Here is a 22013-nt window from a genome sequence, read left to right on the forward strand (position 1 = left end):
CTGGTCAACATGGTGAAACGCTGTCTCTACTAAAAATACAAAAATTAGCCAGGCGTGGTGGTGCACGCATGTAATCCCAGCTACTTGGGAGGCTGAGACAGGAGAATTGCTTGAACCTGGGAGGCGGAAGTTACAGTGAACAGAGATTGCACCATTGCACTGCAGCCTGGGTGACAAAGTGAGACCCCGTCTCAAAAAAAAAATAAATAAAGTTTCAGAGCAGGAATGAAAGTAAAGTACACTTGGAAGATGACCAAGCAGGCTACTTGAGAGATTCAAGTGCATGGTTTGACCTTTGACCTGGGCTTTTATATGTTGGCATGATTCGGGTGTTATATTACTTCTCTCCTGATTCTTCCCTTGGGGTGGGCTGTCCGCATGCCCAGTGGCCTGCCAGCACTTGGGAAGCACCGCATGCGTGGTGTTTACTGAAGTTGTGTGCATGCTTACCTTAAGCGATTTTTCCCATAGCAGTAGAGCATTCCCAGAGGTAGGTCTTATACCAGTTAAACGCCGCCATTTTGCCTCTTAGTGCACATGCTTGAGCCCACTCACCCACCTCCTGAGATCTCATGGGGACGTGGCTGATCATCAGTTTCAGGTGTTTCTGTCTATTAGGGACCATGTTTCCCTGGTGCCAGTTGCAACCAATTATTATTTTAGCGAGAGATAGTTTAACAACCATCTGACCTTCACCTGATGGCCGCCTGACATTTCTGGTTGGGTGGGGGGCCCTCTCTTGCCCTGCTCATGTCTAATACCTACTCTAGCATCCCTACTACGTACAGATGAGGGCTACACCGAGACATTAAAATTAGTCAAAGAGCTGCCCGAGGGCAAACATGCCCTCCACAAAGACAAGTGGTAAGGGAAGAAGCATTGTGATGATGTATAGCAAATGTTTCATTCAATGATGGCTGACACTCCCATTCCCAGATAACAGCAATAGGTCAAGGCAAACATATCTAGAAGTTCTGGAAGATTAAAGGCCTTCACATTTCATGTACTTAGAAATAGCTAAGGGGATAAAAAATTATTCCCTAAGAAATAAATGCCTGAGTACATGTAATTCTGTAAGGTTAAAGAGAGCCCAGAAGAAGAGGTGAAATGCTGGCTGGGCATGGTGGCTCACGCCTGCAATCCCAACAAGTTGGGAGGCCAAGGTGGGCAGATCACTTGAGGTCAGGAGTTCAAGACCAGCCTGCCCGACATGGTGAAACCCCGTCTCTACTAAAAATACAAAAATTAGCCAGGCGTGGTGGCATTCACCTATAGTCCTAGCTACTCAGGAGGCTAAGGTAGGAGAATTGCTTGAACCTGGGAGGTGGAGGTTGCAGTGAGCCAGGATAGCACCACTGCACTTCAGCCTGGGTGACAGAGCGAGACCCTGTCTCAACAACAACAAAGAGGTAAAATGCTATCTTCATTTTTCCCTATTCTCTCATTTCACACAAAAGAAAGTGCAAGCTGGGCTGGGTGCGGTGGTTCATGCCTGTAACCCCTGTAATCTCAGGTGCGGTGGCTCACGCCTGTAAAACGCGCTTTGGGAGGCCAAGGCAGTTGGATCATGAGGTCAGGAGATCGATACCGTCCTGGCCAAAATGGTGACACCCTGTCTCTACTAAAAATACAAAAATTAGCTGGGTGTGGTGTTACATGCCTGTAGTTCTAGCTACTTGGGAGGCTGAGGCAGGAGAATCACTTGAACCCAGGAGGCAGAGGTTACAGTGATCCAAGATTGCGCCACTGCACTCCAGCCTGGTGACAGAGCGAGACTCCTTCTAAAATAAAAAGAAAGAAAGAAAGAGCAAGGTTTTCTGTCCTCATGAAGTCAAAGCTTGACAGTAGCTCAGACTCTCAGGGAGTCCACACTCAGGATCTTTGCATGTGTCTCAGCATTGTCATTTATAAGCTGGCTTTTTAGAGTTGTTTTGGTCTTGTGCACATCAGCACATCATTCATATTTTATACAAAATTGTGATGTGATCAGTATCTCCTCCAACTTCATCCTGAGCACACTGTGTGCATGAGGGTTTGAAATCGTCTTGTAACAAATAATCATAAATTTAGAAGTATGTGACGTAAGCTAATTCAGGTTGCCCAGAGTTCCACTTAATTTGATTTATTGCAAAACAAGTACGAAAGTTCATGAATTTGACATAGACATTGTTAACATACTTTAAGTATTTCTAGCCTGTTTACTTATTACGCAACAAATCCAACATTCCTAGAAGTGTCTATTTTATCTTGACTAATTGTTTCCACACACATTAAAAGGACTCAAGTGAATTGTAGAAATGTGTTCTAAAAGAATATGCCCTTTGAAATGATTCTCCATCTGGATACAGACTGTAGGCTTAAGTATACAGTGGTGGGGAATCTAAGGTGTAAGGTGACCCTAGAGTTTTCAAACTACAGAGTGAAAAAATCTTACCTAAAGCTAGGATTCAAAAATACCAAGAGATGAAACTCTTCTTATGGGTACTATTAACTTGGGGTTGATTGATTTAATTTTCCTTTTGCTTGGTTTAAGACCATCTACTACAGGAATGATACAGTGGCCAGTCACTTCATTTTCTGACATTTTCAACACCCTTTGTTACTTCTATCTTCACTGGTGAGCTGTGGATTATTTTATCATCTGGATGCTTAGAACTCTGAGCAAGTCATGTTCTAGAACTATGAGACTAAGCAATGAAGAACTTTGCACTGGTAATATAAAAGTACTGAAAGTGTGTGGTTTTAAAGCGTGAAGAACATGGCAGTTAAGATCTCTCAGGTACTTTGAACCATAATGCAATTTTCCTTCTCTTCAAAACCTCTACTTCTAAATGGCATTCATTGTGTTTTCTAGTGTTTTTTCTTTGGTATGACACTAGTTAACCTGTATTTCTTACCATAAAGCTAGGACTTAAATACTAAGAGGGTTGACTCACCTTAAGTGGAACTTTATATAGTACTTTAACGTAGAAATATTTGGAATCAATTTCTGCTTATAAAGGTATCAAAAGCAAGTGATACTAAAACGAGTAGGTTCAAAGTTATATACTAAATAGAGACCTTGGTAAGAGAGAATGAGGGATTTTCAAATATGGTCCAGAAGATAGTCTCTGAAAGGCTAAACCAGCAATGGTTACTAGCCATGCAGGAAGCCAGTGCTGTGTAATCTTACAAATTCTGTTTTCCTGCCAAATGGCATTTAGGAGCAACTGATAATTTATTTCTTGCCACTTGCTGTTACTGGAGATTTATTTGGTTTCTCAACTCAGCCCTTAACAAGAAAGCGAGTCTTTATTGAGGGCACATTATCAGTATGGCAAAGCTAAGACAAGGCTTCTATGTGACACTGGAAAGACCAACAAGAATGGATTAAGGAGAGTGATTTTCCATAAGCTGTCACTGGGACAGGTACTTTTCTCTATAGACACAGAGGCTAAAAGCAGTTTAAAAGCTGCCTTACCCAAACAGTACATAGTTCAAGGAGATAGGCCCTGTGTCCATCGCGTCTCTAGTTTTTGTTTCTAACCCATTATATAAAGGAACATCCCAGTTTGCTTTTTAGAGAAAAGTTCAAGTTAGAACTATTCTCTGGTCTTGCTAAGTCTCTTAATGGCGACACAACTGTCCTAAGCAACTGTCCTTGCACAAGAATGTCATTCATCTGCTTCATCTGCCAGCTCCTTAGAGATGAGGGGGGTCTGTGTGTCAGCAGGAGGCAGAAGGCCCTGTGGCTCATCCAGTGGCCTGATTTCCTTTGTTTGGAGGCTTGGTTTTGAGTGAGAGTTCAACAGCCTTTGCCCAGGCGGCTTCTGAAACACAGGGTGTGGTTTCCTTAGCTCACTCTCTGCTGTTTGGTTGCTCATGGCAACAAGATCCAAATAACTTGGACATGTGTTTGTATAAAAAAAAACCTGGGAATGGAACCCAAAGTGAGACTTTGGGGCTTTCAGTTAGTGGAAGAGCTGCGGTGAGTACCAGGCAACTGCTCATTTATTTTCTCTCATTCTTTCTCTCTAAATTACACTGGATGTTTGCTAGCACAATAACCATGTTTGTGGATAGTTTTAGAAAATAGTCTCAATTCTTGTATTTCCTGCGCAAATGAAATAATTGCTATCTATTTACCCGTGTAAATTTCTTTTTCGGGGGAGAGGAACAAATTAGCATATGTTTAAAGAAGTTGAAAGCTAATAGAAACTCATATTTGGTACCTTTTGGGTGGCAGGATTCTATAGGAAATGCCTTGGCAAAGGGAGCCGCAGAGTGCCTTAGTAATGCTTGGGATTGCAGGCCTGTTGTCTAGGGCCACAGCCGGGGAGGGGACCAGGGAGGGAAGAGGGGTTGTTCATGCGGAGGGAGTGGAAGGGATTCTTGGAATAATTTTTTCCAGACTCTATTTTAAGATTATGATTTTTAAGACAGCAAATATCCCCAATGGTAATACTGGTTACACTTCTGCGAGCATATTGATTCTCACTTGCTTGACTCAAGGGAGGGTTTCATTTTGGTCACAAAGCCACCCGTCACTATGACAGATAATTCAAGGTTGCCAGACTTGCCTATGCCAATTGACAAGGCCGTTTATATAAGTCCTCTCTTGCTATATTGCTCTGGCCTCAAAAGGCAGTAAACTCTCTTGGACAAAACTCTCTAGGATCTCTTCAGGGATTTAACACTTTTCTGCTAAATTGCAAGTAAATTTAAACATTTTAAACAAATTAACAAGGATTGCTTAGGTGCCTGGTGTGGTACAGAATGAGCAGTCAGTTTCTATTCTGATGAATAGAGTTTTATAGATAGGAGGAACGGGAGGCCTCCAGAGGATACTACCCTCCCTAAAAAGTGACAGAGGAAGAGCTGAAAGCGGGCAGAGAGGCTTCTTGATGACAACGTGGTGGGCTTAGATTAGCTGCTGCCTGCAGGCGGGGCCCCTGCTTTCCTGCACCCCTTTGAGCCTCTGCCCTACACTCTTCCTTTGTATAAAACAACTGCTTCTTGCCTGCCTGCCCCATCACACCCCTCCACTCCATCGGGTCACTGCTCAATAGCACAATAGCACTGCTCAGCCACACCTCCCAGCATCCTGTCCCCTATCTGGTGACTCGGCCAACACGGGCTCTGATCCACTTGCCCCACTCCGCGTCTTTTGTGAATCAGCACAGTTGGTGTATCTGAGCAGGGGCTTCTACCATCTCCCCAGGGAATCACTAGCCATCGGCCATCTGGCCCCGTGGAGTGCTTTTGTTCCTGGAATCATAATGAAGTATCTGTTGTCTTGGTGCCTGGTGGTCAGCTGGGCTGAAGGGGAAGCTGGGTCCTGGTCCTCAGACCCCGTGGACTCCAAGGCAGCATTGCGCAGGTGCCTCTGGGAGCCACTGCTCAGGGTGCTGGGGCATTTCCAGTGGTCATTTGTCCTGTCTGCTTGCCCCCGCAGGTCCCTCCAGCTACAAGGTGGGCACCATGGCGGAGAAGTTTGACTGCCACTACTGCAGGGATCCCTTGCAGGGGAAGAAGTATGTGCAAAAGGATGGCCACCACTGCTGCCTGAAGTGCTTTGACAAGTTCTGCGCCAACACCTGTGTGGAATGCCGCAAGCCCATTGGTGCGGACTCCAAGGTAATGGGCATCCCCATGTGCCAATGGGAAGGGCTGGGTTTTGGAGTGTCCTTTGCCCACAACCATGGCAGCAGCAACTGGCTGTTAGGATTTCCCAGCATCACTGCAGCCACCTTGAGGCCTCAAGGAAGCCTCCTCCACTCCCCAGGCCACAGTGGCCCGAGCTGTTTAATGTGGGGCTTGACTGGATGGGCGCCAAGGCCCTTGCCAGCTCTTTTGATTGCATTCTAAATATTTCAAGAATTGTGAGATTTTTATCCTCACCTCAGCATCCCTCCTATAAGAACAGTCACTGTGGGGCAGTCCCAGGTGTAAGGGACTGTGTCATCTCAGTGGTCAGTCCCAGGGAAATCAGCCTTATGGGAGGGCTCCTGCCGCCACCCCCAGCACCCCTCATGGTGGCCCACCCTGTCTGCTTGGTTCCAGGAGGTGCACTATAAGAACCGCTTCTGGCACGACACCTGCTTCCGCTGTGCCAAGTGCCTTCACCCCTTGGCCAATGAGACCTTTGTGGCCAAGGACAACAAGATCCTGTGCAACAAGTGCACCACTCGGGAGGACTCGCCCAAGTGCAAGGGGTGCTTCAAGGCCATTGTGGCAGGTACTGCCTCCTTCCCACCCCGGGTTCCCAGGGAGGAGGCCCTGAGGGCAGACGTGATGTGGGCTTGCTTATCACGGTGGGGCTAACGTTGCTCTGAGCTGCTTTGAGATCTTAGCATATATATGTACACATATACATACACGTATATATGCGTACACATATATGCTCGCACACACGCACACACTCGGAGACTAAAGAACACTGGCGAGAACAGCCTGTGGCAAGAGAATGAAGTAAACAGTATGTAGCGCTTTCTCATTTGGGCGTAGTAAGTGATGAAAGCATGCTTCTTCCTCAGGGTGTCATTCTGGGCCAAGCAGTCCCTGATTTAATGTCTAAGTGCACGCAGGGTGTAGAGGTGGGGGAGTGGGGGATTCAGGCACCGGATCCTAAAATAATAATGCTGGGGTCCCCGCCCATGACAGAAATCCTGGGTTGGCACAAGCACAAGTAGAACACAGGTAGGTTAGGTGGAGGTGTGAGGCCAGTAACTGCAGGGCCTGCATCCCCTCACCTCTGGAGGGCCTGGGGAGGGGAGCTGAGTGGATGCAGCCCCCTGCAGAGCCTGTCAGTGGGGCTATCCAATTGCTTCCCCCTGCAGGAGATCAAAACGTGGAGTACAAGGGGACCGTCTGGCACAAAGACTGCTTCACCTGTAGTAACTGCAAGCAAGTCATCGGGACTGGAAGCTTCTTCCCTAAAGGGGAGGACTTCTACTGCGTGACTTGCCATGAGACCAAGTTTGCCAAGCATTGCGTGAAGTGCAACAAGGTATGATTTCAAGGGAGTTCTGCATTGACCGTTGTTTCTAGAAGTGTTTGACAGTTTGCAGAGCACTTGCACACACACTATCCCATTCCATCCTCACGACAGCCCTGTGACGTAGGAATTATTATTCCCGTTTTACAGATGAGGAGATCATGGATTAGGAAGCAGTGCCGCAGCCAAGTCAGGCTGTCGGCACGCATCCTCAGCCCGGTGGTGCAGGTGGCCCATATGGCATGCTGAGCTGGGCAGCCCTGGCTCTAGAGGCCTGCCTCCACCACTTAGGGGCTGTGTAACCTCACATAGGGGCTCACCTTCTCCGAGCCTTGGTGTCTTCATCTGTAAAGTGGGGATAATAATAGCCCCTGCCTCCCATGGCTGTTGTGGAGATTAAATGAGATATTGTATATACCAAAACGCCCAGCACAGTGCCTGGCACGCAGTAGGCATTCAACAAAATGGTTGTTGAATCTGAATCCGGTGCTACACTCCCTGGTCTAGGCCATCACATCTGGAGGAATCACTTACCAGGATCAGCCCTGGCATGCCGATTGCTTTGTGTGTGTTACCTGCTCTAAGAAGCTGGCTGGGCAGCGTTTCACCGCTGTGGAGGACCAGTATTACTGCGTGGATTGCTACAAGAACTTTGTGGCCAAGAAGTGTGCTGGATGCAAGAACCCCATCACTGGTAGGCTAAAGAGTCCTTGCTAAGTCTGCCAGGCTAGGTTTTGCGCATGGTAACCATCTCTCATTTTCCTGTCGTCGGTTTCATCCACAAAGGCCCCCAGAGAATGCCCTTCTCCCCCTGCTATTGTGGTCCCAAAGGCCCCCCAAGAGTTTGGATTCGTACCCAGGCCAGGTTAGCCTTTGCAATACAGAACACTTCCTGACTGTTGACTAACAATGCCGAGAGTTCACAAGCCTGAGACCTGCCAGCCAACACCAGCAGGCACTGCCACTTTGCAGGGGGATTCTGGGGGGAGGGGTGGGAGGAGGGTAGAAAGAAGGGGGGTGGGGGAGGGTGGGGAAGGGGAAGAGGGAAGGGAGGCCGAAGAGTGATAACCTGGGATTGTAATACCCCATAGCTGAAGGCTAGTTCAGAGATGCCTGTTGGCAGGGTTTCTTTTTTTTTTCGGTTTGCTGTTTATTTGTTTTTGCGATCAGCAAAGCTAATCACTTCATTCCTCATCTCGCGGCCGCGATCCACGTGCCCTGGGCCCTTTCCCTTGCCTCCAATTTTCCCATCTTCCCGGGGAGCCTTGAAATGTACATTTGAGAAGACTTTTGCCATCCTCAGGGAAAAGGACTGTGTCAAGAGTGAGCCACCCAGTCTCTAAAGCTAGGAAGCCCCCAGTGTGCCACGGGAAACGCTTGCCTCTCACCCTGTTTCCCAGCGCCAACCTCCGGGGCAGGCATCCGGGTGGAGAGAGGACTTGTCCCTCGTGGGTGGTGGTTCTTTATAGAAAAAATCGAAGCTTAGCAGCTCCTCGAGGCCCGGTAAGTGCACACCCCACGAACAGCCCAAGTTTGCCTCCTGGTGGCCACTTTGATGTCATGGCCCTGACCTAAATCAAAGAAACTGGTTATGCTGGGAGGTCGGTGCGCGTCACAGGGCAATAGCACGGTGGCATGGGAACGTGGGGTCTTTACATCAGGGAAGCCCTTGGCCGGGCTCCGGCATCTTCTCAGGTCCTTGAGAGCCACAGCAGGGTTGCGGCGGCATGGGGGACAATGGCGGCGTGGGGGACTGTGCACGATGGAGTGGAGGAGGGGGTCTGGGAGCCAGGCAGACCTGGCTCTTGCGTGCTTGTTGGTCTGTGAGTGGGGCAGGTCGTCATTTTATCTCTCTGAATCGTGGCTTCCTCACCTGTATTCATTCAGCTGTTTCTCTTCTTTTCTTTTCTTTCTTTTTTTTTTTTCTTCCCCAGGGTTTGGTAAAGGCTCCAGTGTGGTGGCCTATGAAGGACAATCCTGGCACGACTACTGCTTCCACTGCAAAAAATGCTCCGTGAATCTGGCCAACAAGCGCTTTGTTTTCCACCAGGAGCAAGTGTATTGCCCCGACTGTGCCAAAAAGCTGTAAACTGACAGGGGCTCCTGTCCTGTAAAATGGCATTTGAATCTCGTTCTTTGTGTCCTTACTTTCTGCCCTATACCATCAATAGGGGAAGAGTGGTCCTTCCCCTCTTTAAAGTTCTCCTTCCGTCTTTTCTCCCATTTTACAGTATTACTCAAATAAGGGCACACAGTGATCATATTAGCATTTAGCAAAAAGCAACCCTGCAGCAAAGTGAATTTCTGTCCGGCTGCAATTTAAAAACAAAAACTTAGGTAGATTGACTCTTCTGCATGTTTCTCATAGAGCAGAAAAGTGCTAATCATTTAGCCACTTAGTGATGTAAGCAAGAAGCATAGGAGATAAAACCCCCACTGAGATGCCTCTCATGCCTCAGCTGGGACCCACCGTGTTGACACACGACATGCAAGAGTTGCAGCGGCTGCTCCAACTCACTGCTCACCCTCTTCTGTGAGCAGGAAAAGAACTTACTGACATGCATGGTTTAACTTCCTCATCAGAACTCTGCCCTTCCTTCTGTTCTTTTGTGCTTTCAAATAACTAACACGAATTTCCAGAAAATTAACATTTGAACTTAGCTGTAATTCCAAACTGACCTTTCCCCATACTAACGTTTGGTTTCCCCGTGTGGCATGTTTTCTGAGCGTTCCTACTTTAAAGCATGGAACATGCAGGTGATTTGGGAAGTGTAGACAGACCTGAGAAAACGAGCCTGTTTCAGAGGAACATCGTCACAACGAATACTTCTGGAAGCTTAACAAAACTAACCCTGCTGTCCTTTTTATTGTTTTTAATTAATATTTTTGTTTTAATTGATAGCAAAATAGTTTATGGGTTTGGAAACTTGCATGAAAATATTTTAGCCCCCTCAGATGTTCCTGCAGTGTTGAAATTCATCCTACAGAAGTAACCGCAAAACTCTAGAGGGGGAGTTGAGCAGGCGCCAGGGCTGTCATCAACATGGATATGACATTTCACAACAGTGACTAGTTGAATCCCTTGTAACGTAGTAGTTGTCTGCTCTTTGTCCATGTGTTAATGAGGACTGCAAAGTCCCTTCTCTTGTGATTCCTAGGACTTTTCCTCAAGAGGAAATCTGGATTTCCACCTACCGCTTACCTGAAATGCAGGATCACCTACTTACTGTATTCTACATTATTATATGACATAGTATAATGAGACAATATCAAAAGTAAACATGTAATGACAATACATACTAACATTCTTGTAGGAGTGGTTAGAGAAGCTGATGCCTCATTTCTACATTCTGTCATTAGCTATTATCATCTAACGTTTCAGTGTATCCTTACAGAAATAAAGCAGCATATGAATAACCTGCCTCCTGTCTTTTCATTCTGCCTGGTGGAATCGCTATAAGGTGATACTCCTAATCCAGAAACCTAAATGACTTATTCTTCCAGGATATACTCAGTTTAGTGCAGGTGCACAGAACGTAGGAATTATAAACAAACCTGTAAAAACCACACTTGATTGACAAATAAATAATTAAAAACAAACAGAAACCACCCTGACCTAAAATAGTATTTCCCAGATTTTCACATCCCTGAAAAAGAAAAGGATGAACTGGTTTGATTTGGCCAGGGGATTAGGGAGGGAATCCCCGATGAAGCATGGCACTGAGAAGCCATCTTGGTCCCTGTTTGTTGGGTGCTTCCTCGCTGTGCCTTTCCCCTTGTGCCCTCTGGAGCCTGAGGTCCAGGTTGAACGTGACCATCTCAACTGCAGCTGCCTCCGCCTGCCAGCTGAATGACACCCTCGCTCCTTCTTATGGATGTGGCTCACTAAGGAAGCTGCCCATTTGGGCCCATGCACTTCAGTTAGGGGGAACATGCAGGGATGCTGTGGGCAGAGGCAGGGGGTTGGCCTGGCATTGAGGCTCCCCAGTTGCTGCTGCTTCTAGACTAGCACCACACACCAGTGTCTTGTTCACCTCTGAGGCTCGTGTTCTTGGGTCATCCAACCTGCCCACACCCATGTGGCCCTTATGGCACAGCACAAGAGGCCCCATGCGACAGGTGTCTGCTGCACTCTCCTGGTGGAAGAGGCTTCAGACCATAAGGACCCCTCGTCAAACTACAAGCAGAACTGGGTGGGAGGAGAGGGTGTTAGTCTTAACTGGGTCCCATGCTGAGGGTGATAAAAGCAAAGGGCAGAAGCCCTTTGGTGCTAACGTTTGCCTTCTGAGAAGGGAACTGAACCTGTCAGCAAGAAACCATGAGCACTTTTAGGAATGTGGCACATCCCCTTGTGTGTGTTTCCTTACAGAAATTAGCCATGAAAACCTTGAAACCAATGAAGTCTGTCTAGTCATGTGGAGCCCCAGGGACAATGAGGCTGGGTCAGGGGATGAGGAGTGGCTGCCCTCACTGCTCCCAAGGGAGTGGGCTGGGTTCCTGAGGCTACAGCAAGGAAAGGAGCCCCACGGGGAGAGGGGAGAGAAGACAGGCCTGGGATGGAGAGGGGGCCCCACCTGCCTTCACTAAGGGCTTTGGCCCCGGCTTATGCTCTCGATCCACTTTGGCTGAGCCCTGGGCCTTCAGCATCCAGACGCATGCTCTCCTTCCTACCCATGTGCTCTTTCCCATTCCGGAACTCTTTCTCACTGCGGCAGTTCCTTGCTCTCCAGTCCTCGGTCCACCCTCCTTCTCAGCCCCTTCCCACCCTAATGCCCCTCCGCATCTGCCCTAGATTCTATGGTTTGCACTTCACTCGTTTCCCTCCTCACTCCTGTTATCCCTTTGCCCTTCTAGCCTGCTTGGCCTGCAAAACCTGAGTGGATGGCTCGAGCTCTGCTGAGGAAAAGCACCCTGGCCTAAAATTCCGTCCCACTACTCTGTCACTTGGCCCAAAGTCCCAAGACCGCCTCCACCACCTTTCTCACCCGGGAGACTGAGGTCTATCCGGAGTCGGCTTCTATTGCTTGCTTCGTGATGCCTGCCTGCCCTTCACACTTCAGCATCTTGTGAAGCACCTACACGCATCAGAGCCGACACGCACCATCGCTCCCGTTTACCAGATGAGAAAACAGGTTAAGAAGCTTGCCTAAGGTCACACAACTAATAAGTGACAAGCCACACCCTAGACACACCTCTAGCATATCACTCATGACACTAAATTGTCGTAAAAAATAGACACATCACAATAAAACCATCATGCACAGTGCTCAGTACTTAGAAGGCATTTGTTTGTTGAATACGCGATTTTAAGAGTGACACCCCTAAGGCTCAGGAGAAATGAGGGTAAATTTCCACTTAACAATTTGTCAGCAGAGAAACATTTTCTCCCTCATAATTAATGGGATCAGAATATCAAGAACCTCTCTGCTTGTGGTTAACGAGGTGGGCTCTGGCACCAGGCTACCAGGGTTCAAATCCTGGCTGCTCTGCCACTTCGTAGTCATGAGACTGGGCAAGTTACCCTCTCTGAGCTTGATCCTTCACCTGTGAGACCTAAAATTTCTACTTTGCAGAATCCCATGTGGGAGACATAATACAAGTGCTTAGTGAGGGGACTGGCACCCAGTAAACACACTAAATGCCAACAAACATTTCATTCCCAGCACCAAAGACACTGCTCTGGTGTCTGTGACCTTACCCTGCAAGCCTCAAGACACTATGTCCACTCCCAAAGCAGTGTGGGGTGTTGGCTTGAGGGACAAACTTGGGTTTGAATATCAGCTCTGCCTCTTTCCAGCTGTGTGACTGGAACAAATGCTGCTCTCCACAAATTTCAGTGTCCTCATAGGCATAAATGAATACCCACACCTCATAGAGTTGTTGTGAGCATTGAAAATGCCTGGCTGGGCGCGGTGGCTCACGTCTGCAATCCCAGCACTTTGGGAGGCTGAGGCGGGCAGATCACCTGAGGTCAGGAGTTCGAGACCAGCCTGGCCAACATGGTGAAACCCTGTCTCTACTAAAAATACACAAATTAGCCAAGTGTTGTGGTGTGTGCCTGTAGTCCCAGCTACTCAGGAGGCTGAGGCAGATGCATCACTTAAACCTGGGAGGCGGAGGTTGCGGTGAGTCGAGATCACGCCACTGCATTCCAGCCTGGGCAACAGAGCGAGACTCCGTCTCAAACAAACAAACAAACAAAAAGAAAATGCCTATTAAGTACCTGGCATATTGCACATGTAAACCTAACTGCAATGATTACAACACAGTTGGGGAAATCAGAATTAGATGGGTGCCTAGGACCCATCTGGAAACACTGTAACTGGACTGGTAAGGAGACCAAAGGCAAGGAGGCTGTTGTGGGCCCTGTTTCGACCAAACAGGCCGGCCAGGCACTGGAGGGGTGGGGTCACTGAAAATGACAGGGAATTGCCCCCTGACATGATAAAATGTCATGCACAGTCCACCTCCACGCTCTGGCTCCTTGGCCGTCGCTGCTGTTTTATGCCTCCTGATCCCTCTGGCTCTGGCTCCAAGGAGTTAGAGGTGTTTGAGAACAGTGGAGTCTCAAAACTGAAAAGGTTGCAGAGATTGTAGCACAGCCCCCTCATTTGACAGACAAGGAACAGGGATCAGAGAAGAGCAACAACGTGCACAGTGTCACACGTGAGATAGCAGCCCTCTCGGCTGGGTTCAGGTCTTCAGGGGCCTTTCTGGCATTCTTTATGGTATTTCACACTGCATTCTTGTGGTTTTTAGGGATTGGAGCTGTTAAAAAACTTCATTCCACATGCAGTGTCCACAATGACACAGGCGTAGAAAATGTGCTGATCTGCAGAATCTGCTGGTAGAGGCCAGGGGTCTGTCCCTTCGGGTAGAGGATACCAGGAAGGGAAATGCGAGGCAGCAATGCATGAGGGGAAAGCTAGGTCAATGTCCATCACCTTGGCCTTGTAAACAGGAACATCCTGGTAGACAGTTTCAATGGATGGATCAACAGGACCTGGCGCCAGACTTGTCAGTGAAGAGTTTCCAGCTCAGATGAGACACAGGGAGGTGATATGTTTGACAAGAATGGGATGTGTCTAGTTTGTGCTGATTTAAAAGTATATAGAATGCTCTAGCATGTTCAGTGGGGAATGGCTACTACCATTCTCATAAGCACCAGACCCCAAAGACTTGGGATAAACAAGGACCTTGCCTTATCAAAAACAAAACCTAGCAAAGCAGAGGTCCCCAACCCTTGGGCCACGGACTGGTGCTGGTCTGTGACCTGTTAGGAACTGGGTCGCAGAGCAGGAGGTGAGTGGCAGGAGAGCAAATCTTCCCATCTGTATTTACTGTGGCTCCCCATCACTTGCATTGCCGCCTGAGCTCGGCCTCCTGTCAGAGCAGTGGTGGCATTAGATTCTCATAGAAGTGAGAACCCTATTGTGAACCATGCACGTGAGGGATCTAGGTTGTGTGCTTCTCATGAGATTCTAATGTCTGATGGTCTGTCACTGTCTCCCATCACCCCCAGTTGCAGGAAAACAAGCTCAGGGCTCCCACTGATTCTACATTATGGTGAGTTGTATAATTCCTTCATTATATATTACAATGGAATAATAGAAATAAAGTGCACAATAAATGTAATGCACTTGAGTCATCCTAAAACCACCACACCATCCCCACCGAAGGTTCATGGAAAAATTGTCTTCCACAAAACCAGTTCCTGGTGCCAAAAAGGTTGGGGACTGCTGGAATAAAGCATGACTTAAGATTGGAAACTAAACACTCACAGGCAGATCAGAACATTTGTTTTGCCACTCACAGTAACAGTGATGTCATTAAGAGATGAGTATAAAAGAGCACAATTAACTGCCTGAGCATGCACGCCCAGACTTTTCAAAGCAAGAGGGTTTTCCTCATCCAAGGTGAGCACTGAATGTGAGAATTAAAGGGGCGAAGGGAGGAGGGAAAGGGGAGTGACCGCTTAAAGGACACAGATTTTCTTTTCAGGGTGATGAAAATGTTCCAGAACTAGATAGTGGGGATAGCTGCACAGCCTTGTGAATATACACTTTAAAATGGTTACTTTATGTTATATGATTTTTATTAGGATAAAAAAAGCAAGATCAGCACCATAAAACAGGGCAAGAAAGAAACAACAAAATATATATATTTTTTTAAATCAAAAGATACGGTAGTAATAAGCCTCAACTTATACAACAGAACCATCACAGGGAAGAGTAACAAGCACTGAAATAGTTGCAGGAAGACAACCAGAGCTTCAAAACTCACATCTAGGCTGGGTGTGGTGGCTCATGCCTGTAATCCCAGCACTTTTGGAGGCTAAGGCAGGAAGATCACTTGAGGCCAGGAGTTCAAGACCAGCCTGGGCAACATAGCAAGACTCTGTCTCTTAAAAAAAAAAAGAAGAAGAAGAAGAAGAAAGAAGAAGAAGAAGAAGAAAGAAGAAGAGAGAGAAAAAAAAGCCAGGTATAGTGCCATGACTGTGGTCCCAGCTACTCAGGAGGCTAAGGTGGGAGGACTGCATGAACCTCAGAGTTTGAGGCTGCAGTGAGCTATGATCGTGCCACTGTACTCCAGCCTTGGCCACAGAGTGAGACCTTGTCTCTAAAACAAACAAACAAACAAAAAAACTCACATCTTTCTACTCTAGAAGTGGAACTCTGCCAAATCACCAACTGGATGAAGAGGAAAATCAGGGGATTTGATCCCTGTTCATTGAATTTGCTGGCTGCCTGTGTTCATAGCTCGGCCAACAATAATTGTTGTCTTTATACCACCACCAGTACACTATTTTTAGTATTATAATGAAAAAACCCTTGTTTTATCTGCAAAGTTTATTTTATATAGCACACATTTATATGGAACTGTAACAGTGTTTCAACACAAGACATTTGTGCAGAAAAATAACAGAAACTCTTTTGTTAGGATGATTGTCTCTGTTTTATACATGAAAGAGCTAGTATATAAAAATAGTTTTTAAACCAAAGTTAACTTTCTCTATTCTATATCAAAAGTACAATACTCTGAGTGGCAAAGAACCAGGGAATCTGAAAGAATTACCTCCTTTTACTAATCCAAGACTGGCAGCCAAAAGGAACACTGGCCTGCTTCAGACTATTTACGATTCAACACTGAAAACTCATTAGGAGAATTAATCTGCACTTGAATTTTATGGAATCATACACTGTGTATGCATACATATGTGTATGTACATCTGTGTGCACTTCTGTGTGCCCATCATGCGAACTCACTGGCAGCCAGTGGCTAGAGAAAGGCAAGCAAATTTTGGTTGTATCTCAAGCCTGAGTGTATACTCAACGACAGAACTAGAGAGTATAGGCAGAAAAGTACTTTATAAACATTTAGAGGAATTAAACATACCCCATGGGACAACAGCCATGTACTCCTTTATGTACACAATAAAAATAATATATGTTTCTGTAGATAAACACCAATATGTCCTTCAAAAGGAAACACTGACAAGAGCATGAAAGGTGCTGACTGTTCCAAGATGGGGCTTTACAGGACTCCCGGCATTTGAGGCTATTAGTGCCTGTGTACTCACTGGCACAGATGGGTGGAGTTAAAAATATACATATATCATGGTAAAATACAATTTATTGGATTTTGCAACCTTTGGTGTTTTTATATTAGAAACAATCTGACAGCTCTTGTGAACGATCCTGTGGCTCTTGCATAATCTATTATGTTCTCTACAAGATCAACTGTGAGTTTTTAGCTGTCAAAATTGTCACTGGTACATGGAAAAAGCATTACTTGGCTGGGTGCAGTGGCTCACACCTGTAATCCCAACACTTTGGGAGGCCAAGACGGGTAGATCACTTGAGACCAGGATTTCGAGACCAGCCTGGTGAACATGGTAAAACTCCATCTCTACTAAAATAGAAAAAATTAGCCCGGTGTGGTGGCACACGCCTGTAATCCCATCTACTGGGGAGGCTGAGACAGGAGAATTGCTTGAGATGAGGAGGCGGAGGTTGCAGTGAGCTGAGATTGCGCCACTGCACTGCAGCCTGGGCGACAGGGCAAGACTCCGTCTCAAAAAAAAAAAAAAGGAAAAAGAAAAAGCATTACTTTAAGATTTCAAATATATACTGAAAGAGAATTAGTTCTGCAATCAGATTCTTCTAGAAACTCCACAGTTACAGTTTCAGGAAAGCATCCTTGATGCACTCACTCCAGCAAACACATTGGTGGGACAACACAAGAATGAGAGACAATGATGATTTTCCAAAGAAAACAAAAACCACTCTTTACTTAGAACTCTTGCTTAGACACAAGAGAACAAGATGATTTTAACATCTGAGATATACATCAAGGTGGCCTTTTGACAGTTTCTTTCAATTTTTCAGTGTCACTTCCTTTACCAGGTTCAAGTCAGAAGCAGAAAAATTTGAGGACTGATGGGCCCAGGAGTTGAGTTATCCAGAGTGGAAGATGTATTTATCTCCCAGGCTAAGTAAGGTTTACATATCTGACCAGAGGGAAAAATAAAAGAAAGATTAGTAGAGAAGATGCTAGTCTCACAGCAACTTGTCCCTGGCCTCCCTTCAGGGCACATGCCCAGGACTCTCAGCAGCCCCTCTGGAGTTGCTGACACATTGGTCCTATAAATGTCCTCCACTTCCCCAGTCCCCAACCAGGCCCAAGGTGCTTCTCAATTTCAAAGAGAACTTCTCAAGGAAAGAAAAACAAGAGGCTTCTGGTTTTGGAAACAGGTTGAGGCTTATTCCAAAGACCTCCCTAATCTTCTGCCCTAAGCAACTGTCTGTGTGCTTGCCAAGCAACCAGCAGATCAGGAGCTCAGAGGAATCTGAGATACAAGCTTGAAAAGAACATTTTTTTTTTTGAGACAGAGTCTTGTTCTGTCACCCAGGCTAGAGTGCAGTCGCATGATCTCCGCTCACTGCAACCTCCGCCTCCTGAGTTCAAGTGATTCTCCTGCCTCAGCCTCCAAAGTAGCCGGGATTACAGGCATGCATTACCACACCCGGCTAATTTTTGTATTTTTAGTAGAGACGGGGTTTCACCATGTTGGCCAGGCTGGTCTCAAACTCCTGACCTCAAGTGATCTGCCTGCCTTGGCCTCCCGAAGTGCTGGGATTACAGGCGTAAGCCACTGCACCTGGCCAGAACTTATTTTTTATATCTGGCATGAAATGTGGGACATAAAAATTAGAATCAAGTCATCTACTCTCTACTCTCTCAAAACCAACTTAATGGAAGACTCTCATATCATTCCTGCAGACCCACAACTGTCTTCTCCTTCTCTTCCAAAGCTATATGGTGCAAAGACTGCCCTAGAGCAGCTAGAAGGAGGGGAGGGGGGTTCAGGGTCAATTGCCTTTCAAGAAAAAGGTACATGAGATGAAGACTTACCCAAATGAGGAGAAACAGGTTTGCTTCTTCTCTTATCGTCTAAAGGTGTCTGGGGACTTTGGCGAGATGTCATGGAATCCTTCAGAGTTTGTTTGTGCCTGTCAGGAGAAAAATGTGACAAAGATAGTTCTGTGTGACTTACAATGATCTTGTCACAGATACGCTGCTCCTCATAATTCACACTAACAGAGGATCTGCTGGTGGTGTTGGTTTCATCTGCCTTTCTGGTTTTCGTTGTATGACTGGTCATTCTTTTGGAAGATGGTCTGGAAAGAGACAGTTTGGTTAGAATTCCAATTATTCCCAAACCAAGGCTCTGGCCTAAAAGAAGCTTTGTCCTTTGATTAACTTCTAAGAAATGCCTTGGAATTAAAAAACATTTCAGAATCATAGAACAGGATGACTGAAAGGAACCCTAGAGATCACAGGACACACTGATTTTCAAACTGTATTCCAGAAAGCTCTAGGTCCCACGGAAGCACCAGGAGTAGGAGCAGCTAAGCAAGCAGGACTCCAGAAACCCTACCCCTCCCTTAGATTGGTCAAGGATGCGGCCAGTGAGGTGTAGTAACAGAACTGGTACAGGTCCTCTAGCTCTAATGCTCCTTCCACATCATCACACCTCTCAGCAGACTCCTGTTCCTGTGGGCCTTGCAGATGACTGTCTTCTCAGGCAATTGCCCATGTAGCATTCCTTTCCATGAATTGGTTCCTGCTCTCCTGACCTTTTGACCTTGTTTCCTTACATTGACAATGAGCATATTATGGCTGGCCATGGTGGCTTATGCCTGTAATCCCAGCACTTTGGGAGGCCGAGTTGAGCAGATCACTTGAGCCAAGGAGGTTCAAGACCAGCCTGGCCAACATGGTGAAACCTCATCTCTTAAAAAAAATGAAAAATAAAAAAATAATAAAATGAGGATCTTACTGTCACACTTAAGAGTTGTGATGATAATTGAAATAGGTAATATAAAATGCCTGGTATATAGCAATCACTCAATAAATGTCTTCTTGCCCAACTTTATGAGATAACATTAACCAATGTGAACAAAAGTAAAGTTTGGAGCCAGATGTATCTGGAATTGAATTTGGGCTCTGCCCTTTAATAGCAGAATATTGGGCAAATAAAGCCCCTAGCCTCTCTGACCCTCAGTCTCCTTGTCTTTATAAATGGGGATGATGATCCTTACCTAGCAAGGCTGTTGTGGGGATGAGTTTATTTCTGTTAAGTCAAATATATGACATGGTGTTTGGTACAAACTAAGAGCACAAGGGATCATATTATTTAGCATTCTAAGAATGTCAATCATAATCCTGCCAAGTTTATTTAGATAAGCTGGCTAAGTGACTCACCTTGAAACTATTTCCTGTATTGAAGTGTCTTTCATGCTTTTTTGTCTGAAGTTTTTCAAATCGCCATTAAAATATGTTTTTGGCTCTTTACGGACCTGGCTAGTACCGTCTTCTAGAAATACCAGCTTGTGTGTCATTTTCTTGGCATTGTTGAATGGTATTTTAAATTTGGTAGGTGAGCCTGTGTCATTTAGAATGGCTAGGAAAAAAAATAACACAATTAAATATGGAGTTTCAATAAAGAATTCAAGAAAAAGTGAAGGCTATGATCCTGATGGGATGGGGAGTGGGTATCGCCTGCCTGAAGGCAGGAAGAGTCAAGCAGCAGTACTCCTGGGAGGCAGGCCCAGCAGTCACAGTGTTTCCCGAGCCATGTCCCGGGCCACTGCTCAGCACACACACTCACTCTGCCCTTGAGGCACCAAGAGACTACGTTTAAGGAATCTGTCCTTTTTCCTTTGCTAGGAAAGAATAATGACCAGTGATAAGACTGCTCCAGATTCTCGCCCCTCCCCTGATCACTCACCTAGCCAATTCTGTTTGTGCATTTCATCTTACCTCTAATTTTTTTTTTTTTTTGAGATGGAGTCTCGCTCTGTTGCCCAGGCTGGAGTGCAGTGGCACGATCTCCACTCACTACAAGCTCTGCCTCCAAGGTTCACACCATTCTCCTGCCTCAGCTTCCAGAGTAGCTGGGACTACAGGCACCTGCCACCACGCCTGGCTAATTTTTTATATTTTTAGTAGAGATGGGGTTTCACCGTGTTAGCCAGGATGGTCTCGATTTCCTGACCTCGTGATCTGCCCACCTCGGCCTCCCAAAGTGCTGGGATTACAGGCGTGAGCCACTGCCCTGCCTTGTCTTACCTCTAATGTTACCTTCTACCTTTGGCTTTCCTCAATGCCCTAAGGCAGACTGAGGGGCTCTTACTGCTATGTTCTCATTGTATTTTCACCAAACTTCTTTCAACCCAATCATCTTGTGGCAGTATTATGGTTTGCTCATATGTTTGTCTTCCCACTGGCTATGGCTCCTTCAAGCTGAGGCCATGTCTTTTCACCCCTTCATCCCCAGCACCCAGTAGAGGACCTGACTTTCCTGTTCAATATCCACTAATGGGAAAAATATGGACAAATAGTGTTTTCTCAAATGGCAATTACTGCTACTACAAAGTGGTTCCTACTTGTAAGGGAGTCAATGATACATTTGAGAAAGCATTCTTATTATGACATGGTTTCAATTTTTTTTTTTTTTTTTTTTTTTTTTTTGAGACGGAGTCTCGCTCTGTCACCCAGGCTGGAGTGCAGTGGCGCAATCTTGGCTCACTGCAAGCTCCGCCTCCCGGGTTCACGCCATTCTCCTGCCTGAGCCTCTCCGAGTAGCTAGGACTACAGGCGCCCACCACCACGCCCGGCTAATTTTTTGTATTTTTAGTAGAGACGGGGTTTCACTGTGGTCTCGATCTCCTGACCTTGTGATCTGCCCGCCTCGGCCTCCCAAAGTGCTGGGATTACAAGCATGAGCCACCGCACCCGGCCTTCAATTTTTCTTAATGAAGTGGAAAGTGGAATTCCACCTGTGGTCAATCATGGATGCCTTGAGGAGCTGAGCTATGAAATGCTGGCAATCCTCACATTCAACTGAGAAAGAGCTGCTGTCTACAGTCTATTAGCATGATCTTTAAAATAATAAGCAGCAGCAGCTGATATTTATTGAGAGTTTATGTGTGAGACACTGTTTTTAGCATTACATGGATTTACCTCACCGAAATCTCATATCCACTCTAGGAAAAGGACATTAGCTTCCCCTTTTTCAGACGGGAAAAACTCAGCACAGAAAGGTTAAGTGACCTGCCCAAAGCCACATAGCTCAAAAGCAGAGGAGCCCTTGGATATGAACCTAAGCAGTCTAGCTCCTAAATGGTAACTAACCTGATGGAAACATTTCATTCAATGAGTCCTTGTCGCTTTCTTCATTGTCAGCCTCAGCCTCTTCATATATGTCATGGCTGGAGGTCTCTGCGACCTACGATTAAAAAAGGAAATCTTCATTATACCTAATATTCAATCATCCTGGTTTAGAATTTCAATGAAGTGTGACTTCAAAGCTGGACTGATGGCTAATTTTTGTCATTTCAACGAAAAGGTAAAAAAATCTAACCTCTTTTAACTGGCCCCAAGAATCTACAGGGGATAGGGACAGATGCCCGTAGCTGTGTCTTTTAGCTAGGAAGACACTCAAGAATGAAAGATTTCCTTGGGCAGGAGC

At 46.2% G+C, this 22013-nt stretch overlaps 2 protein-coding genes across 5 annotated transcripts in view; one reads left to right on the top strand and one right to left on the bottom strand.

The window, feature by feature from the left end:
• FHL1 (four and a half LIM domains 1) overlaps positions 1–10393 on the top strand; it is a 64894-nt gene extending 54501 nt beyond the window's left edge. For 2 of the 4 annotated variants that reach the window (XM_030807308.1, XM_030807309.1), the window contains exons 3-8: positions 5435–5616; positions 6043–6217; positions 6819–6988; positions 7484–7670; positions 8280–8479; positions 8911–10393. In XM_030807308.1, coding sequence (XP_030663168.1) covers positions 5461–5616; positions 6043–6217; positions 6819–6988; positions 7484–7670; positions 8280–8479; positions 8911–8994 — 972 coding nt within the window. In that variant the 5' untranslated portion in view covers positions 5435–5460 and the 3' untranslated portion in view covers positions 8995–10393. The remainder of the gene's footprint in view (positions 1–5434; positions 5617–6042; positions 6218–6818; positions 6989–7483; positions 7671–8279; positions 8480–8910) is intronic. The other 2 variants (XM_003272559.3, XM_030807310.1) reach the window with 1 other exon arrangement.
• Positions 10394–17235: 6842 nt separating this feature from the next.
• Positions 17236–22013, bottom strand: part of MAP7D3 (MAP7 domain containing 3) — a 33505-nt gene continuing 28727 nt past the window's right edge. Inside the window, exons 16-20 of the mRNA XM_030807311.1 lie at positions 21677–21770; positions 19745–19943; positions 18579–18657; positions 18392–18489; positions 17236–17486 (exon numbers count right to left, since the gene is read on the bottom strand). Coding sequence (XP_030663171.1) covers positions 18424–18489; positions 18579–18657; positions 19745–19943; positions 21677–21770 — 438 coding nt within the window. The 3' untranslated portion in view covers positions 17236–17486; positions 18392–18423. The remainder of the gene's footprint in view (positions 17487–18391; positions 18490–18578; positions 18658–19744; positions 19944–21676; positions 21771–22013) is intronic.

The sequence above is a fragment of the Nomascus leucogenys genome, chromosome X (assembly GCF_006542625.1).
Source record: "Nomascus leucogenys isolate Asia chromosome X, Asia_NLE_v1, whole genome shotgun sequence".
NCBI lineage: Eukaryota > Metazoa > Chordata > Mammalia > Primates > Hylobatidae > Nomascus > Nomascus leucogenys.